Raw genomic sequence first — 20,366 nt, 5'->3', positions numbered from 1 at the left:
GTGATGGTTTTAAAAGCTTTTTACTAAAGTGCTCGAGTGTCCAAAATCCAAGTTGGATGCTCTAGCAGATGAAAGCCTTAAAATTCTTCTGCTTCTTGTCCAAAGAAATAAGAACGCAAGAGAGAGAGGCGCACCCATGGGCTGAATCCAATAGAAAAAAAACAATTCCTGGCACAGAAGGACAGACACCAGTGAGTCTTCCACTTCAAGTCATTTATTGACAAGTTGCCACGTTTCTCCATCTTGCCTAATAATTTCATCCTCGTTATAAAGTACAAATGGTTTTATACTTTTCTGACATTAAAAAAATAGGCTACTTAAGAGGCAAAATTCCCACCTTGAATCCAAAAATCCTGATGTAAGAATTCAAAACTGTAATAGTCAAACAAAACCCAACACACACGAGAAACAAATACAGTGTACCTCTTAAACTTGACTCGCTCATCAAACCAACTCAAAGTGAATCCCTTGTTCCCAGCTCTTACTTTGGATCCTGTGACCTTGCTTAACTGATGTGAAGTTTGTGTGAACACATACTACTCAAAAGGCACTCAAAGGTCACAAGTTCCTGAGCTAAAATGGGGATATATTCCCAATGTAACAGTTAAAACAAGTCACAAAAAAAAAACGTTTAAAAATTGGTATTTGGTTTATGTGAGTACAGGAAGGATTCAGCAGAATCCTAGCTGAAAGCTGCTGCTGTATAACAGACTCAAATGATGCTTAGTACATTAGATTATGTTCAGTAGGTGGAAAAAAATTCATTTATGAGCAAATTAGCAAATTCACATGCTAAAAACTGGAAGAGAAATTTTTGCTGCAACATTAAAAAAGGCAGATAAACAAGAAAGAAAAGTATCTATATGAGATGCAGTAATGGCTTAAAAAACAAGCAGGTTTGAAATCTGTCCAGTTAAATAACAGAAGTTGACAGGCATCAACTACACAGATGTATTTGGCCCTACTGGAAAAGGACCACAAAAGCAAGCTGACTATGGATCTGGTATTTACAAACCAGTTATTTAAAAACAAAAAACAAACAAACAAAAAACAACAAAAAAACCATCACACTAACTAACCATACATCCTACAGTGTGTGCTTAGAATTTGACAGGTAAGTTAGCGACATGTCATTCACACAAATTCCCTATTTCCAATTTGGCTCAGTTTTTACCCAGAAAAAAAATAAGAGTGGAACATCTCTCAAACATGGAATGGCTGTTGTCTGAAGATGCGGAACAGAAACAAAAACGAATACAGGGTAACTAGTTTTGGCCTATATCATTTCTGATCTTCTCTTCAGATATGCATAGGAGTATACTAAGGCCATGTATCATTTGCTACAGTGTAAGGCCTTTTTGTTGTCAAAGCTCTGTGCGTCAGCAGGGCATTAACTTAAAGCAGGTATACAGAGTCGTACGAGTGCTACTATGTTCCACTGAAGAGGTCTCAGCTTTCCAAATTTTCCAGCAGTGCCTCACTGTCCGTCTTCTTCTCTGGTGACGTGTACAAGAAGTTACAGCAGATGTAGAGTGGGAAGATCAGGAGCCTGCTGTCCAGGTTCATTACCACCTGCTCCTGTAAAGCAAACACAAAGGATGTTTGTATAGTGAGCAAAAACTTCCCTTAGAAGGAAGTACAAAGAGCACACAAGATGGATGCTAACAATCATTCTATAAATTTTAATGACTGTGTATAAAAAGATCAAAATATTTTAAAAAAATCAAGTAATCATTCCTTTCAGATATTTTATAACGCTAACACTGATAAGATGTTCTCAAAATGGTTGTAAGCCTTTGTCCTTTGTCCCACTGCTGCCATCCTTCTGCATCAGGCAAAATGAAACTGCAAGAAGTGGCTGAGAAGACTTCCAGTAAGCTGGAGACACTTCTACCACTCTCGGTTTCAGGTGATTTAACAAACCAGGCAATCCTTAACAGCCCATTCTGTAAAGCAAACTAGTTTGATGTTTGAATTCTTTTTGTTTTACTCTAAGAATTGGCTTGGCGGTAGCCAAACGGGTATATTTTCTTAAGAAAACTCCTCTCTGAGGTTTCTGTTTATTTTTCTTGGACAGAATAATAAATACCACCCTTGAACAACACACAGACATTCTTTTAACGGTCTTCAGTTTACAGTACAAGTCTCCTTAAATAAACTCCAGATTTGCCTCTAAATAAGCAGCAGTCTGATGGACCTATTATTCAGAAGGGTAATCGCACCAGTGCTGGAAGTCTGGGAAAGCGAGCTGCCATCCGAGCACGACACCAGCAGCAGGTAGTTTCAGCAGCACCATGGGAACTAATTTCATTATATCAGCACTAATGAAATCCACAATATCCTACTCTACTTACGCTTCCTGCATTAGCTTGATCTTCCACTCCCTATAAAAGCAGCACTTTACATTCCACATCAGCAACAAAAAGAACAGCAGCTCTTCAAAAGCACTCTTGACTTCTCAGCATTTTTTTTTTTAATGCCTTGGACTCTGCAATTCAAGTTCAACAGCTCAAAAATCCACAAACGTACCTGGTCTTTCTCTAGGGTTAGGATCTGATACCCCGTTGTTCTACTGCAAATAATTTTCCCACTGCTATCAAAAGAGGCTAGACGTAACCTGAGGATATAACAACAGTTACGTTAGTTTCCCAGAACTTTGTTTTTCCAGCACTAAGCTTCTCCCAGGGAGACAATACCATTTTCAAACACAACCAACTTTATGGCAACAAAATTAAACGCAAGCACAGATGGCAAGACTTGGTTGAGGCAACAGGTGTTAGTGCACACCACAGGGTCTTAATTCTTGGCTATTTGTTACCTGAAGGCTATGTTTCTCCGAGGCTGCAGGCTGACTGACCCGCTGCACGGCTGATTAAGCGTATTCCGCTTGAAAATGATGTAACGGTTGGTGTACGTAACGAGGAGGTCGAAGCCGAAGTTGAAGCCAGTCCATCGCCAGCAGTACTGAAGGACAGAAGCAGAGAACAAAGCAGGCTGAGCATTTGCTGTGACAGGCAGGGGAAGAGCTGCTTGCCATCAGGTCAGGTGGGAACGGGGTTCTCAAGCTAAGAGGAGCCTTGCAAACAGCCACCCGAAATATCAGATGTCAGCGGGCAGCCCGGGCAGACTGATGACTTGGAGACAAGCTCAGCAGCAGCTGCCTTCCAGACACGCAGAAGCACGCTGCACACACACATATAAAATGCTTCTATGTCCTCAAAACCAGCGCCACGGTTCTGCGTAGCACTTAGCCGCGGGTCCCGTTCACACCCAAAATGCTCCTTTGAGTGCAACACCCTCAAGTTCAGTGACTTCAGACTTCTCCACAAGACCTTTTGCCTAAAGACACACACACGCAGAAGGAACGCACAGGGGTTCTGACTTTGGTTTTTACACGTTGGGTCTAGAAAGCTTCCTTTTCCACGCCAAAAAAAAAAAGGCGTTAGTGAACATGGCTCTATTTTAGCCACGTGCATTTTACGAGTCCCAGATGACAAGTCACGGCAACGTTCCCTCTCCTCACACACTGCAAGTTTCTCCAAACATGGGCTTGCTTGCAGTGCACCAGCACAATTAAAACACTAACTCCTTACTCATCTCACACACAACAAGCATTTTCGGCCTTCTAGGAAGAACAAAGGAATTTCTTTCACCTCCATTCCACCTTCTTGATGCAGGTTGACAATTAAGACCTACGTGTTTTGAAAATACCTAACATGTCTGAGACATGTCAGCTATGCACTAACTAAGCCGCACGCCGTACTTACATCACCGTCCTTTGCAAGCTTTCTACCACACCTCATGCTGTTTCCTTCCAGTTCCTCTTTATTTATTTCTTGAGGCCTGCAAAAAAAAAAAAAAAAAAACAGTTCATGTTTAAGGCCATTCGAACAGCTCTGTTTGTTACTTTAGCATGGGAAAGCTGAAGAGGCCTGAGTGACCTGGCCTGACCCCGCAGCCGCCCCTGGTTTGAGCAGAGGCTTTGTGCAGGCGACTTCTCAGGGTCCTTTCCTACCCGAGTTACCCCACGAACATCAAACTACTTCAAACCTGCAACAGAGACCGGGTTGTTACACCTCGGTTAGGCAGGCCTTTTACGAAAGCGAAAGAACCACTCGAGATAAGGACATTTTGTGTCTAGCTCTTGCGATGAATTACGCTCTCCACTCGCCCTTAACATGCCCTTTCCAAAGGCAGCAGTCTGGCTCGCTGGGCGCGCGCAGAACCGAGTGCCGCTGTTGGGCAACAGCTGCAAGCTCGGCTCAGCAGCAGCACGATGCAGAAGCGCCCAAAGAGACATCCCGAAAGATTTCTCAAGCGGCTGGTTATGCAACTCGTCTAAAAAAAGTTTACCCTCGGTGTTCGCAGCGCGCTGCAAGCCTCTCGATTCCGTCCTCCTGTACAAATGTGAACTTATTTCACCCAGCAGCTCCCACTGGTGCTTGAACACATTCTCTAGCCTCGCAGATCCAGTCCAAGGAAAATCAGTCGCAGTTTTCCAGGGGTATGGTACTCACGGAACGTGAAACACAGTTACATCGCTAACCAAACAGCCGCTGCCAGAAAGGCCTGCAGTCAGGCTGATGATGTGCCCAAAGTGAGGATATAAATCACAACGAAAGGCAACCCCCACGTGCTTGTAACCCCCCGGTGTCACACAACGTGCTGTCAGCCAGAGAAGCAAGAAGAAAAGCAGCACTTTTCTTCCTACTGTTTGCACACCACAAGAACTTGCAGCTGTAGCTTTTACGAACAAGCTTTTCTGAACAAACTTTACCTGTTTCTGTAAAATCTAATCCGGGAAGATTAAGTATTTTATGAACAAGTTAAGCAAATAAGCTAGTCATGTTAACCAAATTCACCCAAGAGCCTCCTGCGTGCTTCTTCCACATCGTCTGGCTGAACTGGTTATGTAGCTGACCTAAATCCAGTAACGATGATAAAAGATTTATTTCTGTTTAATTACTGACAGATTTCAAAAACATTCGTACATAATGTTCAGACAGACATTAGTATTCCCCCCTCAATTCCTCAAGCAGCCTCAGAAGATGCAAAACTTCCAGCTTTAACCATTTCCCCTGGCCTACCGTATGCTTAGCGAGCAGCCAACTTATTCTATTTCCTTCTTAAACGCTGCCAAAAGACCAGGGGAGTAGCAACGATTCCAGCCGCAGACCTGAGAGATGTCTCTCACAACTGTCCCAGAACAAAGGTTAAGTTAAAGAGACGTGATCCACTTGGGCACAAGGAGGAAACCTCGAGCAGCCACATTTCAGTGGCATGAACTCCAGTATTATACTCCAAAATTCTCAAATTCTAAAAGAGTGAATAAAACATTTAGTCCTTCAAAATGCAACCTACCAAAGCGGAAGAGGAACATCTTCTTTTCCCTCTCTGTTATCGAAAGAGCAAGCCACAGCACGTATTTCAAAGCACCCTAACCTCGCTGCAGTGGCAGTCTCCGAAGCAGCAGCTGGAATTACGCGGTGAGGTACCAAAATGGGACCTCACTCCAGCTCAGCGGGAGCCTGACCGCACATTTTGTCCAGTTTACCAAGTCTTCATCCTCACCTCGATGGGAAAAAACACGCCTGAGACAGGCAGGAGCTGTGGGAGGAAGGGGAGCAGAGCTGGGTAAAAGCAGGGCCTTACAGAACCTTCATTCTCCTCTAGCTACAGGTGGGATAAACGCCCAAACTATTTGCTTTGACACAAGGAACAGCCGCACGTCTTGCCCTCTGAGACGAGTTTTAGCCACAGGCACCTCACCAGAGGTGTCAGCACGGCTTGCCAGCAGAACAGAGAAGCGGTCGCAGGAGCTTGGGCGAGACTCGGCCTCGTCAGACACCGCGCAGTCCCGGGGAGCGCTCTGCACGCACACATCTCCCTCCCACACGGCTCCGGAGAGCAGCATGTTCAAAGACAATTAGCCATTATTGGCTACTAAACAAACAGCAACCTGGACGCCACCTCAAACCAGCGGGTTCATCAGAAGCTGGGGTGCACTGAGATGAAACGCTGCGCCTCACCCACCGCTCACCGCTGCCGCCAACAGAGACCTCAGCGATGAACACCAGAATGAAAGACTCGGGTGGAAAGGTACCTGCTCTGAGCGCAGCTTTCTCTCCCTGAGATTTGCAGTTTTAGCCATTAAAAAAAAAAAAAAAAGCTGCAAAAGAGAAAGCCAGACAAACAAGAAAGACCTGGCAAAACACCCTGCACATTCCAAGAGTCACCAAGATCGCCGGCACCGCGGCCGAGCGCGGAAGCTTCTCGTTTTGAGCCGCCGCGATCCCCGTCAGCTGCACTTCAGCTCGTGCAAGATCTGCCTTTCCAGCGGCACGTGTTGATGGCTGGCAATCCATACGGTCACACTGCCAACAGCAAAAAGCAGCAAACACCACCTTATCCTGTGACTGGGTTTTGACGACTGCCAGTGCTCACTCTCGCGTTACCTGCCGTTTCTGATACTGCAAGTCAGAAAGGTACAGGCCAGATTTCACGATGCGTGACCATTTCTTGTGAAGTTGTTGATGTATCTAACAGGAAAAGGCTTCTCAAGACAACAGGTGTGTCAGAACTCAGCTACGACCCCCCTACCTTAAACTGCAGGAGCTGAAGAGACTCACAGCTACATCCTTCACCACTTCCTAAAGCGCCGCTGTTGCCAAAGAACCACTTCCTAAAGATCTTGCTCAAAAGACCCCAGCCAGAGTTCTGGGGAGTTGTTATCCTGTTACATGATTACATTGAACAGAATAATTTACGGAAATACCTCCTATACAATACACAATTAAGCCATGGAAGACACTGCCACAGGGCTAAAGGGTGAAGTGCCTCAGACTAAAGGTATTTAAGAACAGGGCCGTTGGGGGCTGGTCGCTCTGTAAGGACCCAGGCCAGCCCTCCAGGTGGAAAACTCCTAACAGCTCACTGCCAAATGCATCCAGGTAGCGCCTGCTCTTCGCTTGTACCCCTCTCCCATCCTCCTGCGTGTAACTCTGCCACTCGGCGCCGCCACAGACTGCACAGCCTTTGGTTCAGGACACCGGCTCTTACGCTCTTCACGTTGCAATTAATAAATTAAGCCCAGCTCTGCAATCAAGCGTGCTCCTCTGAACGGCAAACGCTGGGCTAACAGAACCGGTGGAAGAACATGAACGAGGCTGTTTATGGGTGTTTGAGAGGCAATAATACACGTATCGCAGCCCCCTGACCTGACATCTGGCTGCCACAAAGCACGCTCAAACCTAGATCAGAAGACAAAGGCAGGAACAAGTGCCCCGCTGCATCTCGTCACCGTTTCGATATTTAGAAGAGATCAAGGAACCCGCTCCACGTGGCAAAAAGCAAGCTGAAGGAGAAGAAACAGCCTGTGATCCCCCACGCGGGTGTAACGCACGCCAAGTCAGCGTGCCTCGCTGCCCAAGCCACCGGGGGCTGCAGAAACCCCCCGGGGTCGGGGAGTTACACAAAGTACGGCCACGTGCAGACCTTCGAAGGGCACAGAAGCACCACGTGCACGCTGGTGGCACGTCGCGGAGCTTCCTCGATGGCTACGAGGGGAAAAAGCCAGGAAAAGCTGGAGGTGCTGGCAGCAGAGAGAGCGGTCGGCTGGACGCTGGAGGGGGAAGGCTGTGAAATGAGACGGGAACGAGGCGAGCGGGTGGCGGGGCGCTGAGCCCACGCTCGCTGCACGGCAGAGGCAGGAGCAAAGGTGAGCGTGCAGCCACCCCTGCACAAACACGACGTGACAAACGGCCTCCTGCGCCGAGACGGCCGCTCACCCCGCGCCACAGCCGCTGGTGCACCTCGCCCAGGGAGCCGGGAAGCAGAAGAGGAAAGGCGGCTTCTGCATCTGCAGGACTTCTCCTAAAATCACCCTTAAAACGTAAACTAAGAAGTTACTATTTCGCAGCCTCAGTGTGTATTTCAAAGCAAGGGATACGTGTAAACTAAGAAAAGAAAAAATACATAAAAACCACAAACATTTACCTCTAGAAATGTTATAATTTACTGCGTAAAGGCCAGAAGGTCAGCCAGCCCGAGGAACAGATGGCTCCACGGAGAACAACAGTTTAAAACCAAAATATCCTTCCCCCCCCACCCCTCTGTAACGTCAACTCCAAACGCTGAACATGGCAGAGTTTACACGAGAGGAAGGTTTCCGATTTAAGAAATAAATAAAGGAAATCCTGTAATATACCTACCCAATATCATTGTCTTGTTCTGCTCTGAGCATGGCAAACCACTGCTGTTTGTAAACAGAGGACAGCCATTCTAAAATTAAAAAAACATAAATGAGCTTGGTGTTGTCTTCGGAGCCGGGAAGGGGGATGTTCACAAACATTTGAAATAGAGAAATGAGGTTACATTGAAATAATAAGCTTACGCTTGCTAACTGAGCGGCCTGAGCTAACCCACCAGCGGTAAGGGACTCGTGGCGTTCGCCTCCAGGCCCCGGCCACAGCAGCAGCAGCACAGGTACGATCCAGCACCTACCACCGAGTAGCTCAGCACGGCGTTTGTCTGATCAAGCACTCGTGACTGCCAGGAAGTAGGCAAGCGAATAGATTTGCTCGGCACGCGCGGTTCTGTCAAGCGGAGGAGCTCGTTAACAAGCCCCAAGGAGAACCACAGAACTGTAGGGGGTGGAAGGGACCTCGAGAGGTTATCGGGTCCAATGCTGCTTCCTGAGCCGCCGCCACAGCTCTGCACCAGCTGAGCGAGAGGAAAAACAAGTGAAAGGGAAAGGAAACAGCGACTCTTCCCAGATAAGTGTGAAAAAGAGAAAGTTGCCCTCTGCTAGGAATAAACCTGAATCAGGGCTTGGAGTGCACTGGGAAGGTTTTATCAGCTATGGTAACTTAACAATTGCAACCAAGAGATAAAGCAAAACACAAATTGATAGTCTGTGAGGCAGTTACACAAAAGGGATCACAGGCACCCAGAAGCACAGTGTGTAAGTCCCTAGTCGAGATAACAAAAGGGGCAAGTATGCAAGGTCACGTAGGAGAACAAGCTGCAGAGGAAGGACTGCAATGAAAGGAACAGCAAGAGCCACCCTAAGCACGGAACAAAGCAGATAGCTGATGAAGATGATAAAAGGGGGAAGAAGCGAGATCGCTGCTGAGCTCTCCTTAGATGTTCCCAACAAAGTTTTAAGCCAGCCCTTGTCCTGCTAGCTTAAAAAGCCAAGATTTGGACTCCACGGGATCAAAAAGGACAACAGGAGGTGTAAAAATGGCTTACGGAGAACTACACGGTTAAGGAACAGAATGAGTGAGCTAAAAGGGAGAAAAAAATCCGGAGGCAGGGCATTTTCTCTGTTCTTTAATACATGCGCACGTACACCCCTCGTTTTCCCGCTTCGTGTTTCAACTGCAGCTCATCTGTGAGCTTGTAAACATTAAGAGGGAAAACGGTGCTCAGGAAACGCTCAGATGTGACCAGGTGGAACAGAAGGAGGAACGTTTCGCTCAGCAGCCCCACGATGGATGTGTCTCTTACATCCCCTCCACACAAACAAGAACGGACCCTGCTGGGAGCCCGCGGTACAGTGTTGCACGCACGTACAGAGCACGAAGAAGGAACTGCACCGTTTCTTTCCACTCCTCACCACGCGGTTTCTTTCTTTCCCTCCCCGAGAACACTGGCCTGGAATAATCTAGAAGGCTCACACGTCACAACACAGAGCAGCCAGCAGTTTACCCAAGTACAACACAACCACCCCCGCGCTGCCCGCTGCCGGGCAGTTCTCTGCTCGAGAGGGCACCACCAACACCTATCCGAGCCTCTTTTTAATTGATGAGCAAAAGTTCCTCGTCTTACTACAGGTTTTGGCTGCAAGGAGAGAGATGAACGGATCACGAGGGCTCTCAAGCACCGAGCCCCAGCAGCACGACTTCACCGTGCACGCAGAGAGCTCCAGTGTTTGTCGTCCTTCCCTCCCGTGCTCCCAGCTCCCTCAGAATTCAGGCTTTTTGTTCTTAAATTAATAATCAGAGCCAGAGCAAACACCAGATACTCTGCGTGCGCTAACCACACACTCAAAACCTATCAGCTGCCTTTCCCTCTGTGCGACTGCCAAGCGTCCGAGCCCCTGCTGCAGCATTCATCACAGCTCAGCCCTGAAAATGTAAACATTTTGTTCTCTCCTTCCCTGTGATTACGTGAAAATTGCTTTCTGCTTTTCATTAGGCACACGCAATCGGCTTCACAATTGCAATTAAAACTGTAACGATTTAGGGATCGCTCTTGCTTGGACGTGCACAGAAAGCTGGCTGCTGGTTTTGTGTAGAGACGGTTACTTATCCCCAGAAGAACATTAAGGAAAGGCTGAGCACTGCCATTCTGGGAAATGGTAACAGCAACACGAAGAGAAGGAATTCCAGCCTGACACCAGCAGATTTCTGGTTCTGTTTTTTTTTTTGTTTTTCTGGTTTTCCTTCTTACTCACATGCCGACAGCGCCACTTCACACACAAGTGGTCTGCAATTCTGCCGTGTCACCAGTAAAGCAGGCGAGGGTTTACAGGGTCATCGCCCGACGCTGCTTTATTTTTTGTTACAGAACGAAGATGTTTTTGCACCTGCATTCTAACCTCTGCCAACATCAATCTTAAAAGCACTTAGCAGGGCGGATCGTATTTGCTTCCCAAATCACTTAGGCATATCAAATATCCCGCAACAGAAGAACAGATCTGTTCCTCGGACGTTTTTACGTATAATGCAAAATTTCACCGCTTGCTGCCCCAGAACTGCCCCACCTGCTGGGCAGAACCGACCAAACCGTCCCCAGCCCGGCCCTCAGCTCACCGCAGCTCTCCGTAGTGCGCTGCCTCCCCCTGCTGGCCCCAGAACACTTTTTAAGAGACACTTGGAGCACACGACAATCATGCCGCTCCGCCTTTTACTTTGTCAGGTTTCGGGTAGAAGACAAGTCTCTTCTCCACCTCTTAAGGTGTTAACCCGAGCCAGAACTGGGAGCAGGGAAAGCCAGAGCCTTCAGGCAGCAGCAAATGTCCACATCCACTCCATCGAAAGCTGCCTAGTGAGGGAAGAGTGCCAGCTAGAAGAGCAACTGAACCAGTATTTCTGGCAGAAGACGGGACACAGCAGCACAAGGGAGACAAACCAAGTAAAGGGACGCTCGCTGCGTCATCTCAGTGACAAGGAAAGGGTCGAAACGTTTGAGAAGGGTCAAACTATTTGATCAGGCCAGCAGGCTTCACAGCAAACGCCCCACTGAGCCCGTTCTGGCACCGAGGTATCACGGTGCTGCCATCTGTGGAGGCACGATGGAGGGAGCCAGACTGAGATCAAGAAATCCTTTTAATTCTACAGGAAAAGAGCAGTGTAACTGAAAGACGGGTTAAATATTTACGGGTGGCAAAAGCCCAGAGCAAGCCCAGGGCTACAAGTACGGACAGAAAGAACGCGGATGTCAAGAAGGTACAAATAATGAAGAGTGATAAACAGCTCAATAAAGCGGCCTTAATTGATGTCTGGCACCTGCACCTCCAGACACACCGAGGTACAGGTGAATGGACAGGTAGAGCGGGGGCAGGCACAAAAAAACAAAGTTGTGTAAAAGAAAGAGAGGGAAAAAATAAACCTGTCCAGGAGTTAAGATGCAAAATTTAATGCTAGGGATCGACTAGGGTAAGAGACCAGAGTGAAATACAGAACAAGGATACCAGAAGGCAAATTCCAAGGCAGAGCACCAGAAGGCCACTGCTACAGGGAGCACGTTAAACCGAGAAGAAAAAAAGAGAAGTGGGGAGGGGGCAGCTGCTTCACAGGGTAAAGACAGGAATGACAGTGGGAGGGCATTTCCAAGTGAGACCCCAACCTGGCAACTCGTTTCCAGCCTTATTTGTCCGTCAGCAGCCAGGTTTGCACAGCCTCCAAGAGCAAAGCCTGCCCGTGAGCTCAGACTTCAGCAGCAAGGCGAGAGGGGGCCTTTTGATCGTTTGGTATTTATTGATAACGTTAACAGCAGGAAGCTACAGCAACATTTACCCGGAATTCCGTTCTACAGGCTTCAAAAAGCACCGGGATCTGGAAACGGGATATAACTTACACCAGGCAAAGTGCAAAGAGAAAAAAAAACAAGAGCAGAGGAGTTAGCTGTCCTATTTCCCCTAAAAATACCCCAAATATCTGCTAGCAAGTAACATTTGCCTTTTGAGATGGGAGAAGAGCTTACAGTGCCCTGTGTTTTTGTTTTCATCGCCAGGTATTATTCCAAAACCTATTAAAAACTGCCCAACTCTTTTTAGAAAGACACTGGCTAGAAAACAACTGAGCCACAGCAAGTTTTGCTCTCTTAAAAGGATTTTTCTTTCCACATCTGGGTCTCTGGAGTCACTTAAACCTTGGTAATGCACCGAGTATTGATTACAGCATATTTTGATAACCTGACAGACTGACAGAACACTTAACACACCTACGTATGCGCCTATTAAGACTTTTATGCATGTAAATATTCAGCTTCTGCTGAGTCTGCAGCCACAATTTAGGCTTTGAAGACCAACCGGGAAGCGATGAGGCAAGGCAGCGCACCCAGATCTCCCCGGTTACTCCGGGGTAAGGCAGACGAGAAGCACAGGGAACTCGATCAGCTGGGTGCTCACTCACCTGAGGGTATGAGGGAGTCTCTCTCGATAATTCGTGCCGATGCCAGGTCACTGATGATGTACTGCAGCCTCAGGTGTGTGAACACCGACAGGAACGCGTTCCCCTGCTCTGATTCCAGGAATGCAATGTCATCCTCAAAATCTGCAAGGCAGCATACCCGGATTACAACTTGCTTTCCTAAGTGTTTTCCAGGTCCTATTTCTGTTTGAGTTTTAATTTATTGATCTGGGAAAGTTACAACAGGCAGGAAAATCACATACAGCACCTAAAATGGAGGTGACAGGTATTGCTATTTTAAAGAAGTTACGCACACATAAATCCTTTCAGCAGGAACGTCAGACCAAACTTTTCCTCTTTTGAAAAATGCCGGTGCCTTCTAGTGAGAAGGCAACAGAAACTCACCCTAATGGTACCACAGCAAAAGCAACAAAGCCATCTCTGTGCAGGCAGGCTGAAACGGCTGGAGAAGAGAAGGCTCCGGGGAGACCTTGGAGCAGCTTGCCAGCACCTCAAGGGGGCTGCAGGAAAGCTGGGGAGGGACTCTTTCTCAGGGAGCGTGGTGATAGGACAAGGGGGAATGGCTTTAAACTAAAAGAGGGTGGGCTGAGATTAGATATTAGGAAGGAGTTCTTTGCTATGCGGGAGGTGAGGCAGCGGGACAGGCTGCCAGAGGAGCCGTGGGTGCCCTGGAGGTGCTCAAGACCAGGTTGGATGGGGCTGGGGGCAGGGGCCGGGCAGGATGATCTTTAAGCTCCCTTCCAACCCAAAGCACCCCATGATTCTCGGACTGCTGGCGGAGACAAGCCCTCCCAGAGCAAACAGGGGAAAGCCTGGAGATGGAGGCAGGCCATCACATTTTACTTCTAACCCACGTCTGCGGCAGCCCGAGGCCACGCCAGGCAATCCACCCGTCCTACCTTTCCTGCGCTTGGCAAACCAGGCATCAGCTTCGGATAAGAGTTGTTTCAGAGACCCGTTCCAGGAAGGCACTAGCTGAAGGAACATCCACTAGGTGAAACAGACAAACTCAGTAAGCCCATTGGAGAACTTTTAAAAGAATTAACACATTCATTATCAAAGTGACATTTTCGTAACGCAGTCGTTCCTACAACAGTTTCGGCTGCCCCATTAAATACCTGCAGCAAACACCAAAAGGGCTAAAACTGGCAGCTTCGTAAAGCAGCTGCTACAGGAGCACAAGCCTTTGCTGAGTACCTTTTTGAGGGCAGTATACACATCCATTTCCACTTGCATTACAAATAGGTTAGAAGAGCTGATCAGCTGTTTCATGAGGTTTATGCTGAAAAAAAAAACCAACACAAAACATCGTAAGAGTTCTGTGAGACAGCACAAACACAAGAAAGGTTAGGTAATAAGCATCAACAGCCTAGGAGGTTATGTGCAGTGAGATTCACACTTCAATAAAACCTGTACTTTATCGCTGAAAGTTAACTGAAGCCTGAATACCTGAGTTCTTTGAAGAGCTCAACACTCTGGTGAGTCATCAGGTTATTCAAGAGCCATTCAAGGCACCTAGGTTAAAAGCACGGAATTAGTACCTTCGGTTTTTTCCCCACACACGCCAACATTTCTGCAACGCTTGCTCGGGCTCCTCTAGATCACGACACCCGATTTCGCACAGCAGGGCTGCCGCCCACTGGGTCAGTTTCCGCCAGGGTACAGCAAAAGCTAAACTCAAAATTCAAAAACTCGAAAACTACCACAAAAAGCTCCGATTCACCACAGAAGGAAGCAGTCAGCTCTAACCTCAGCACTCTGCTCCCAACCACGTAATCATCCCTCCCAATTAAGATAAAGTTAACCTTCCATTTTTAATATCAGAGCAGCTTCGCTCTAAAACGGTCTGTAATCACAAATACTGTTTTATTGCTACACTGAAGATAAAATAGATTGTCTTTACTAATACGCTTCAGTAATTAACTCATTTACAGCACAGGGCAATCGATCTACTACAATCTACGTTAAAATTAAGGCAGATGATTGTAGTAGAAACTGGAAAACTAAATAGGATGAGCAGAGCTCAATTCAGACAGCTCAAAAAAAACTAGAATTTAACTTGAGCATTATTTTACTGTTTGTAACCTCACATTGCTAATTAGCAGCGTACAAAGCAGCATGGAGAAAGTTAATTCTTACTTTTTCTTCACAGAGTCTAACCCGTATGTCCCCGCTGAATTATAATAACCACACACAGTTTTTGCATTAATGGTTTCCTTCATCGTTTCACCACATTGCTGGATTAAGCCATCCTGTGGAGACAAAAAAAAAAAAATAACCACAAATATTCAAGGTGTAATTTTCCAAACAGGAAGTGCAAGAGATTATGCAGTTCATACAAGTTTTCATGCCTGAGCTATCGCCCAAATCACACGCCCCACAGTGACCTGTGCTGCGTTATCTAGATGATTCCCCAGAAAAATAGCTTAAGTTTTTCTCAAGGCTCTCTCACTTGAAAGAACAGCTTGATGAATACCTCCAGGGCAGAACAAATGAGCTGGGAAAACCTACTTTAATCTACCTCCAGATACGATCCCCAAAATCTCACTTAATATTCCAACCGAGTCTCAGCCACAGCATTTTGAAACAAAACCAGTGCATTGTGTTTGGCTTTCTTTTCCACTTATTATACGAGAATTATTCGTTTATCTGGCTGAAACAGAACGTGTGCGTGTGTGTTACGAGCCGTTTATCTGACAGGAGAGCGTACAAACACCACGCATTTATTACTTACAAGCTGCAGCATGCAGGCTGCTGCTAAAAGTGCAACTACCCGACTGGGTTTTATTAACACATCGTCTCTGTACAGCGAGCCGAAAGCCACCTGTAGAGCTGAAAAAAGGACAGCTGTCAAACAAATACAGGACATTGAACCTGGAGAGCTGAAAGAAGCCTGAAATACAACCACGGCACTCGAGTGCACGCTCTCTACAACCATACTTATTTGCTCTTTAGCTAAAAAGCAAATATTTACCAGCCAGGCACACACACAGACGGTACACACAAAACACGCCATTAACTAATGAAATACGGCCCATTTCACTATCTCAACAAAATATCCACCCAAAATAGCTGCCACGTCACGTCACGGAGCAATGCGGAGAGCAATAAAACCAGATAAGAACCTAAACCTCACGACCCCTCCGTGCAATCGATCAGCAGCGTTAGGCAGAGATATTCCTATCACATCAAACATTTCTCCGCAGTTCTTCTGAAGAACTCTGCTGCTTCACTCCACGGGGCTCGGAAGCGCAGCAAAATGTTTTGCCAGCTCGCCTCTGTCCCCTGCCAGCACTCCACTCTAGAGCTTTTCAAGAGCTGGCGGATGAGGAGGCGATGTGCTCCACCGCTGGGGTTCCCACGAGTCACGTACGTTGCTCCCGAGAGCTCCCTGCTGCCCAAACACCGAGGCGAGCTCCTCAGCAGCAGGCACCAACGTGAGCTCAGCCCTACCGGTGACCCGAATCCAGCTCAAATCCAAACGAGCACCGGACTCTCTCTCTCAAGTTCCTGTTAGTTTTAAATTTCTGGGTTTTATTTTCATTCTATTTTTCAGATTCAAGCTAACTGCTACCTTCAGGTCAAGGTAAAAGGCTCCCTCTTACCTTCCACATCAATGTTCTGGTCAGGAATCTCCAGCTCTATGACGCTCATGCTCGACTCTCTCCAGGATCCGCTGAACATACTGGAGAAGTAGCCTGACTACACGAGGGGAGACGAGAGACAAAGACCTCAGGTAAGAGATTCCATTCAAATTAAAACACCCACAGCAGCACAGGAACCAAAACCGTTCGCGTTTCCCTCTACGCCGAACAAAAGGCGTTAGGGGAACATTTCACAAGCTGAAACGTTCCGGCATACTCGAGAAAGGGCTACGGGTAATTGTTTTATTCCTGAAAGTGAAAACGCATCCAGAAAAATTGGACTGCACGGCTACAATCAAAGCAAAGAGCTTTAGAGGGCCAGAAAAGCCGCATAAGCATTTCTCCTACAAACCACAGCACCGATGGGGATATAATTAGTCCAAGAACTAAGTCCTCAACGTTACCAGTGGGCAACAAATCCTGCAGGCATCAGGGAATGCCAGTTTGGGTATTAAAGCAAAAAAAAAAAAAAAAAAAAGCATGCAAGACGTACAAACTAACGTACAAGGCTGTAGTCTCATACCAAGGACAGACACATACACCACTTCTGGAAATAAACCTTTATAATAAAGCGTAAGGCATAAAAAACTAGAATTGGATTGGTTTCCATCCAAACGGAGTGAAATACACTGCTCTACTAGGGTTCATGACTGTCCTTCTCAGCAGCAGACGCGCGCATCCTGAGATGCTATCACTCCCTGAAGTTTACCTGAGAGATCAAAAAGATAAGGTCTATTTGTCCCGTGCCGCATTCCCTGACCTCGTAACTCAGCGCTTCAGCCCAGGGCAGCGGACAGCACCCAATTAATTACCTGCCAATGGAAATATTCCTGCCCCTTCGGCGCACCCCGCAGCGCTGACCGCACACACCAGCACCACGCTACGCTCGGCGCCAGGATCACCTCGCCAGCCCTCACGAGGCTACCTCAGCCGTGCCACGTGGATCGGCCCCTCGCTTTTAGGAAGAGCTTATTATTTTAGCAAACAGCGCAAGGAAAAGGTAACCCTCTGCTTCTTACGGCTGTCAGTCAGGAACTTGAGACACCGGGGAAACGCTCGGACAGAGACAGCCCGCTCAACCAGGCAGGCGAGGAGACAGCTTCGTTAAGAGTAATTTACAGAGGCGTTTCTGAGCTCCAAAACTATTTCCCAGTGACAGAGCATCAATTCCAAGACAAACCTAACTTGTAAGAACGGCGACTTAACCGCAAAATTCCTCCTCGCAGGAGCCTCGCGTGCAGGAGGCCTCTGCAGAACAACACGGCCATTTTCAAAGCCTGATAAAAGCACCCGGGGACGTGATTTAACATCGCCAGCAGCCACTCACACCAGGTTTGGAGGAGCAGCTTCACGAATTCGTGCTATAGCACCAACAGAATCACAGCGACAATTAAAGCCACCCATAATTACCAAAGGACTAACGAGCAGTGCGTCTATCCTGTTTGAGCCTGGCCGCTCAGCCCACTCACATCCTCCCTTCGTTAGCTGTAGAGTCAAAACGGAGCTGGCAATTGAGGCTGCGTCCGCCCCAACAAAGCACACCCTCTCTTCTATCCAGAGATCGGGGCTCTCCTCCCTCGTTGGTGCTCTTTAAAGTGCTCTAGCACATGCCAAACTAAAGGCTTTCTCCTGCAAGGGCACAATGGAACTTCGCCACCTTGGCCGATGTAAGGAATTGTTGTACCTGCACCACATTTGGTTAACGCGACCGAAAAAAAAAAAGCCAGAATTCGTTCCTGCTGTCCTTTGTGACGCCAGGAAAACTGCACCCAGCCTGCCGAGCGTCCCACTCTGACACCTCCTCGTAACTCAGAGCCCTGCGCCGTGTTTGACTGCACCTAGCAGACAGGCATACACGTTTTCAGGCAGAGCACCTGGAGCTATTTTCTCGTCTGGCTTCAAATAAATTGCTCCCGAGGTCAGACTCCTGCTTTAAAGTTCGTGCCGCAGCTGAGCTAGAGGTTTGAAGACAAAAGCCAAGCTTGGTCCCCACTTCTGTCCCAGGAAAAGCAGCAAAGGGAAGCACTGCGCAGAGAAAACCACGGCTATTCACACCAAAAACCAGATCAGCAGGGCACAGCACGTGCGGCGTTCGCGCAGACCTCCACAGGTCGCTCGATGGCAGCTTTGGAGACGCGGCTGCAGCCCCGCTGCAGGTCCCTCCCCGAGGGATGCCGAATCGAGGAGGGCGCTCTACGAACAAACCCCTCCCGGAGGCGCTTTCCTTGCTCTGCAGTAACAGCAGCCTCACGGGAGACCCCCAGCCGCTCGTTTAACAGACGAGACCAGGTTCTCAGGACGTCAGGAGACAACTTCCAGCACCGTTTTCACAAAGGACAGGCCAAGGTTAAAGCAAGCGGATTAAAAGATTAACGGCAAAAGGGAGCTGAAGAAGCTGTCTGCAGACAGGGGGCCACAGCCGCGCTCCCTGAGGTTGGTTCCCAAAGCCCAACGCACGGTGCTCGAACCCACCACAGAACGAGTGCGGAGCGGGAAACAGAGGAAAGCAGAAAAGAAGAGGAAAACCTCCATCCGTGCGTACTGCGGTATCGTTTTAGGGGCTGTTGAGGTATTATTTCATCAGCTCCCTTTATTGCACCTCGTGCTGTAAGCGAGCAGCTCACCTGGCACAAATAAATCTTGTGCAAGTTCCACTCCTCTCCCAGCGCGCAGATCTTGATGTCACTGTTCTCGCCGTTCAGGAACAGCGTCTGGTAGATGTACTTGGAGGTGCTTTTCAGCTTCTTTCTGTTCGGAAAAGCAAACACAGACACACTCCTTGAAAACTTCCCGTTACACAAAAACGCTAAGCAGAGCGCTTCGCAGTTTGGTCTTTTTTCTCCCCAAAACGCTTGACCCTACCCGAGTTTGCCCCTACCCCGAGGTGCTCCCAAACAACCCCCCCCCCCCAACCCTTTTCCCTACCCCCCCCTTTCTGCACGACCTCCCCGCAGCCTCGCTGGGTCCCCACGTGCCCCACAGCCACATCCTCTCGGCCCCAAACCCTGCAGCAACCCCTGCGCCCCCAACCTCCAGTCCCTGCCCCAATAAGCCCCAGAAAAAAAAACTTTAAAAGGCCCCAGAAGACCCCCCCCTTTAAAAAGCCCCCAGAAACCCCCCCAAGGGCCCCAGACTCCTCCCAAAAGCCCTGAGGCCCCCCCCCAAAGGCCCCATAATCGCCATTTAAAAGACCCCAGAGTTCCCCCAATCCCCCAAAAAAGCCCCCGAACTCCCCCAAAAAGCCCCAGAGCCCCTCCAAAACCCCTCCGAACACCCCAAAGGTCCCCAGAACACCTCCAAAACCCTCAAACACCCCAGAACCCCCCTTTAAAAGGCCTCAGCCCCCCCTCAAAAGCCTCCCCAAACTTCTGACCCCCCCCAAAGCCCCCTGACCCACCAAAAAAGCCCCAGAAGCCCCCTAAAATTCCCCAAAGCCCCCAGAACACCCCCAAAGGACCTCAGAACGCCCCCCGAACCCCCCAGAGTCCCCCCAGACCTCCCAGAACCTCCCCAAACCACCCCGGAACCCCCCAAAGCCCCACCCCCAAGAACCCCAAAACCTCCTAAAACCTCCCTAACCCCCCCAGACCCCCCCCCGGACCTGCGGGGGGCGTTGAGCAGCCGCTCCTCCCGCTCGGCCTCCCCCTCGCTGTCGCTGTCCCCGGGCCCCTCGGCCCCGCCGTGCTTCCTCTTCCCCCCTCGGCCCCCTCCGCCGCCGTCCCCAGCCCCCGGCGAGGACGAGGAGCCGCCGCCGCCCCGCCGCCGCCTCAGCACCCGGCTGCTCAGCGAGCCCATGGCCGCTCCGCCGCCGCCTCCTCCTCATGGCGGCCGGGCGGCGGCGGCGCCTCAGCAACGGCCGGCGGCGGCCATGGCCCCGGGGCCTCTGCGCATGCGCAGCAGCCTGCCCGCGCACCTGCGCGCATGCGCGGGGCGAGCCGGCGCGGCGCTCGCTTTGCGCACGCGCCACCACTTCGCTCCCCTCCCTTTGCGACCGTCTCCTTTTGCGCATGCGCAGCCGCCTCGTTGCGCCCCCTCCCTCTGCTCCCCCTCCCTCTGCGCGCCC

General features: G+C 49.0%; 1 protein-coding gene across 1 annotated transcript; it reads right to left on the bottom strand.

Moving 5' to 3' along the window:
• Positions 1 to 198: 198 nt before the first annotated feature.
• GMCL1 (germ cell-less 1, spermatogenesis associated) lies at positions 199 to 20,193 on the bottom strand. Its single transcript, XM_080568425.1, has 14 exons — positions 19,905 to 20,193; positions 18,928 to 19,051; positions 16,265 to 16,361; positions 15,394 to 15,491; positions 14,799 to 14,911; positions 14,109 to 14,174; positions 13,857 to 13,941; positions 13,559 to 13,649; positions 12,642 to 12,782; positions 8,211 to 8,280; positions 3,768 to 3,843; positions 2,819 to 2,964; positions 2,530 to 2,617; positions 199 to 1,578 (listed from the first exon to the last, which is right to left on the bottom strand). Exons 1-14 carry the CDS (start codon positions 20,096 to 20,098, stop codon positions 1,450 to 1,452), a joined length of 1,518 nt encoding a protein of 505 aa, XP_080424551.1. The 5' UTR covers positions 20,099 to 20,193; the 3' UTR covers positions 199 to 1,449.
• Positions 20,194 to 20,366: the final 173 nt, after the last annotated feature.

Source organism: Anser brachyrhynchus, assembly GCF_964034855.1.
Source record: "Anser brachyrhynchus genome assembly, chromosome: 26".
NCBI classification, from domain to species: Eukaryota; Metazoa; Chordata; class Aves; order Anseriformes; family Anatidae; genus Anser; species Anser brachyrhynchus.
Note: the sequence above shows the minus strand (reverse complement) of the source record. Positions and strands in the feature narration are given on the sequence as shown.